This window comes from Hipposideros armiger, unplaced genomic scaffold (assembly GCF_001890085.2).
Source record: "Hipposideros armiger isolate ML-2016 unplaced genomic scaffold, ASM189008v1 scaffold_231, whole genome shotgun sequence".
Classification (NCBI taxonomy): Eukaryota; Metazoa; Chordata; class Mammalia; order Chiroptera; family Hipposideridae; genus Hipposideros; species Hipposideros armiger.
The window spans coordinates 1455923-1461192 of NW_017731581.1; the positions used below are offsets into that span (position 1 = coordinate 1455923).

Below are 5270 nucleotides of genomic sequence, written 5' to 3' on the forward strand. Positions count from 1 at the left end.
ATTCTCTTCCAAGACCCACCACTGAGGGTTGGAGATTTGAGGCTGGAGACCTGCCTGCAACTGTTCAACCTGATTCATTACATACCCCAACCCAACCCATCCCCCGCTCCCAGGTCTGTGAAACGACATCTCCCCCATGACTGAACCTAGAAGTTGAAGTAACAGAGAGGTGAGAGTGAATTGCTAAGGTCAGACTCCTAGCAAATGGCTGAATCAGGATTTGAACTCAGAAATTCTGGCAGCAGTCTCACACAGTTAAACATTACTTTCTAATGTCTCCCTAAATATACTGGGTTGTCGGAAAAGTTATGATGCATTTTGCAACGAAAAACATAGAAAAAACACCTCATGACTTTCCTGACAACCCAATATTTAGACAGGGCCCCTCAAAAACAATGTTAAGAGTGGGGTAGAGATTATGATCTTATATAATTTACATTGAAGGTTGTTTCCAGAAATGGTTGTTTCAAACTCAAGGCTGTAGGGCCAGCCGAGTGCCTCAGTTGGTTAAGAGCTCGCTCAAGAGTGTGAGCTCTGAGCAACAGCAGTTCGAGTCACGGCCCGAGCTGAGCAGCCGCTGAGCTGCCAACAGGTGGCAGGATGGCTCAGCTAAAAAATAAACAAACAAACAAACAAACAAACAAACAAAAAAACAACAACTCTATACTCAAACTCAAGGCTGTATTTATTGCCTGTAAGGTTTTGAGAATGTGGTACAAACGTTCATACAGCGCCCCCCCTTGGAAAAACTGGGAAAGACACGTCTCCAAAGTCTCAATCAAGAAAAGCTGTGCTCCTTCTGGGCAGCTATTTGACTTATCTTGAAGTCACCATGAATCTTGAAACTGTGGAACTGATCATGTTTCCTTCTTTACCATGACTACTGGGAAGCTTAATTGTGTGACTCACCTCTAACAATTAGGGCTTGCACTTCATAGATTAAATGTGGTCTTTTTTTTCNTTTTTGCAGGTAGTTGATTGTGTGAGAAACAGCCCAGTTCCATGGCCAGGTCAGACAAAGGCACTGCACATGATCAGCGCAAGCTTTCCATGTTAAGATCAAATGTCAAACACTGGTATACTTGCGGCCCTGAGGGATCGGAGGAAGGGTGGGTTTGGTGTTGGAACCTGGGCGACTGACAAACGACGTCTGGTGTCTTTTGTATTGGAGAGACACTTTTGCAGACAGATGTGACGGTTTATGTGGTGCTATAAAACATTAAGAAGAAAAAAAGATTCAGTACATAGAGATAGCCCCTTGCTACACTCGACTAGCACAATAAGCACTGCATGATGTAAGCACCAGAATAACATTTAGAATTCACTCATCACAAACTTTCAGGACTAAATGACATCCAAACAAGACAAATAGGGGATGAGGTTCAGAATATATTATGTGCATGGCTGGACAAGCCTTAGATTGCGTAGACTTGCCCAATGACCAAAATGTTGCTACAGCAAGCAATTCCCATGCTACTCTTTTATAGTGTTCACACTTTCTGTCGAAATGCCCTCTTTCATATTCTTTCACAGTCATACATAAGTACACTTAGTGTGTGTATGTGCGTGCACACATACACACACACTGAAGAGTCCTTCCTAGAGAAATCTCATTTAATGCCTTCGAAGTTTGCTCTGTTCGCCCAGGATGAAGACACTAAGGATGACCCATGGAGCAAGGTTCCTCGAAGGACTGTTTCAAGCAAGAGGAGTTTGGATGACGGAGATTGAAGGTAGAAGCAGGCGGCCACAGAGGGCGCCGCATTCTCACTGGGGAGAAAGCAGTGCGGCAGGGATTGAGAAAGTGAAGCAGAGGCTTCTAAAGGGAGTGAGAAACATGGACTCACCTACATCATAGGCTCGGAAAGACCCAATCTATTGGGCAACCTGAAGCAATCCAAAATGTTAAAGGCAAAGATGGACATTTTTAGGTATATTCAGACAAAATGGCACACTCCTTGATAAGAGGCCATGTTAACAGAGGACAAAAAAGAAAATAAAAAGCTCCTCCTTGTTTGCTTTATTTTTTTCCCACCATTGATATGTTTTTTAAACTGGAAAGGGTAACAAAAGCATCTTATGAGAATAAGGGCCCTGGTGAAGAAGAGAGATGCTTCTCTCTTCTTCCTGGGTCTCCTTTCTCAACCAGTTCAAGTTTCCACACCCTAGTAAGTGACATCCCAGGGCGCCTAACTAACAGAAATACCTTTAGAAAGTCTGGTCTTTGGGAATTCACTGACAGGGAGAAAAATGCTGGAGACAAATAATACTGTCATTTTAAAAAAATGGCAATAAAGAATTACAAACCAGGACCCCTGACTTTAAGCCTTAGCAAATCCAAGTTTATTCAAGAAATGGTTTGTGTATTTAGAAAATACTGTGGTGAGGGATAAGGGTTGGAAAGGATTTGTGAGGAGAAATTATTTCAAATGAACTTAACTTCCCTTTTGCTTAGGCAGGGGTCAACACACACTAACCCATAGGCCATGCCTGGTCTGCAGCCTGTTTTAGTAAATCAAGTTTAAGGAGCCCAGCCCATGTCTATTCATTTATATATTGTCTGTGGCTGCTCTCACGCTACCACAGTAGGTTTGAGTAATTGCGAAAGAGTCTGTGTGACCCATAAAGGCAAATGCAATTTACTGTCTGACCCTTTACAGAAAGCTTGCTGATCTTTGAGTTAGAAAATACCAGGGTATCATGTATTCTTGATTTCCATAAGGCACTTATCAAAGTTTGTCATGTAAATACACTAGAGAGACCTGAGTGGGAAGTCGCGTACCAGGCAGACTTTCCCTGGAATTGAGTCTCCAGGGACTTGTCACAGGGTGCTATTCTTGGCCAAGTCCTGGATCCTACTGTTGACAGTGACCATGACAAAGACAGAAGTGACATGCTTGCCAGTTGTATAGAAATCTATAAAGTTGTAAATATGGGAGATGACTCAAGACCCAAAATGACCGAATCAAGCTAGACTGTGGGGTTGAAACCAAAATGATAGCAAGGTGAAAATACAAGTTACATTTATGTAAAAAAAATAAATAAATAAATAAAAATCAAGTGTGCATATATTGTATCATAGAAGCCTGTTTTTTTTGCAGTTCACGTGAAAAAGAGATAAGCGTTTAACTGACCCAGAGCCAGCAATGTGATGTGATTGATCAGAAAACCACAGAAGGCCTTGAACAAGATGGCAGACTAGAAAAGATCCAGGTCCCCAAAGACACATTAAATACACAACTNTGGCCCAGGATATGGCCTGCCTTGGTAAATGTCCCATGAGCACTTGAAAAAAATATGTTTATTGGAATTGTTTCTTCACTGCATGGAATGGTCTATAAAAGTCAATTAAATCCTACTGGTTGATGACGTTGTTGAATTCTTCTATATCCTTGCTGATTTTGACACTTAGGTTGGGAAAGGGGGAAATGATGCTTTGTTAATGCTGGGTGGGTGTGGCAGTTTAGAGTCCCCACTAGACTTCCACTGAGACCACGCTGGCTGGGAGGGGAAGGGGTACTCTTTACTGCCCCCCACATGGCCTCCAGTGATTACTGCAAGGAGATGGGTCAGTGGTGAGAATCCTGGATCTCCACAAGACCTTCTCTGATACCTACCACCCTGATGGGAAGAGGAAGTGGTGCCTCATTACTACCAGGTGGGCAATGGACGTCCAGGTCCCTAAGAGGCTTCAGTGACAACCGTGGGAGAAAGTCCTCGTTAATACTGAGTGGCGATGCAAGTCTCGCTCTCCACAAGAATTTCTCTGACACTATCCCAGCAGGGAGGAAAGGGGAACATTATTATAGCCACTAAACGGTAGAAGATTCACTGTCAGGGTTAGGGATAAGGGCGGGGCCACAGTTTGATTCATGGTATTTGGCTAAAGTCAGTCAGTTACTGTCTAAAAGTTCTCTGGCTTGTGAGGCCGCCCCTTTCCTAGTTCTTTAGCTAGAGAGAGCGGGCTTTTTGTTGATGCTTTTGTTGTCTGTACCGTTAGCGTTTTGGGGGTTGTAGCTTCACCAGCATCCAGTTCAGGATATTTGCGGCAACAAGGAAACCCAGGTTCTCACGTCCCCAGCTGGTCCGCCTTCTTCCTTCCACTGCTCAGTCTTCTTATGCTTCCTTTACAGACAATTTCTAGGATTTTTCTCCCTTAGTGGGAGAAGTAGGGAAAAGCGCATCGCCTCCATTTTGTCTGAAATTGTAACTATTACTTTGATATCTTCCAGTGTGTCTAAAATATGTAAAAATCACTTTTTTTAATCGCTTTTTAATGTTATCATCATCACTAGATGATGCTAGCGAAAGTTAAGCTGCTCTTTAAGGTTTTGAGGGCACAGGGCCCACTCTCCGCCTCCCCACTTTCCCAGACAGGACTGCCTTCCTTTTCCTGCTCAGCCTTGCCCTCTTCTCCATGTATCCCACTCCCATGAACCCCAAGAAAGGAAAAACTTGAACTAGCTCCTGTTGAGAACAGGGCTAGGTGGGAGAGAGACGCCAACGGCAAATCACGTTGCATTCAGAATTGAGTGATGAAAAAAGGGGTCATGAAAGGGGGGTTTGATATTTTTAAAAGGGAGGTCATTAGAGGGTTTTTATATTTAAACTATTCAACAGTTTGTACAGTAGTATGTGAAGGCCTCTGCTCCCATGAGTCATCTTGCATAGAGGATTCAGAGACGAGACCATTTACCAATCCACGTGGATGTGTTTCCACGTTTTAGCAACCTGGAGAGTCACACTGGCACACGTCAGCTAGCTATCCGCCTTCCCTATCACTACTCAATATTTTTCTTCTGCAAACAGCAGGTAGTCAAAACACAAAGATGATAAAAGTGGTTTAAAATATGTCTAATGACAAGCAGTGGAGAATCAGAGTCATGAAATAAAAAATATCAGATACTTTTTATCCTTCATATTGCTAAAGATCATCAAGAACCATGAACAATTACATGAATTAATTCCCTTTGAGAGATGCCAGTGATATCATGTGGTCACAGTTAAATGGAACTCTACAATCTCTTCAAATATTTCAGTTCCCTAGAGTATACACTCATGTTATAAATGGATGCACTGAAATTTCAAGAGCATGATCCCAGTTGGATATATCCAAAAATCACTATGCATTTAGCAATGCTGAGATCCGGGGAGACTTGGCCATCTGATATTTCAGAGCAGGAAGCAGCTGGAAAAATCATTAACAGCTATGGGAAAAACTGAAATTACATTTCTAAAAGCTAAGAATAACCTACATAAAAATGACACTA

The 5270-nt window shown here is 42.6% G+C and overlaps 1 protein-coding gene across 1 annotated transcript in view; it reads right to left on the reverse strand.

Annotated features, from left to right (window-relative positions):
- Positions 1–1016: 1016 nt before the first annotated feature.
- LRGUK (leucine rich repeats and guanylate kinase domain containing) overlaps positions 1017–5270 on the reverse strand; it is a 115199-nt gene continuing 110945 nt past the window's right edge. The window contains exon 19 of the mRNA XM_019654782.1: positions 1017–1209. Within this exon, the coding sequence (XP_019510327.1) occupies positions 1067–1209 (143 nt within the window). The 3' untranslated portion in view covers positions 1017–1066. The remainder of the gene's footprint in view (positions 1210–5270) is intronic.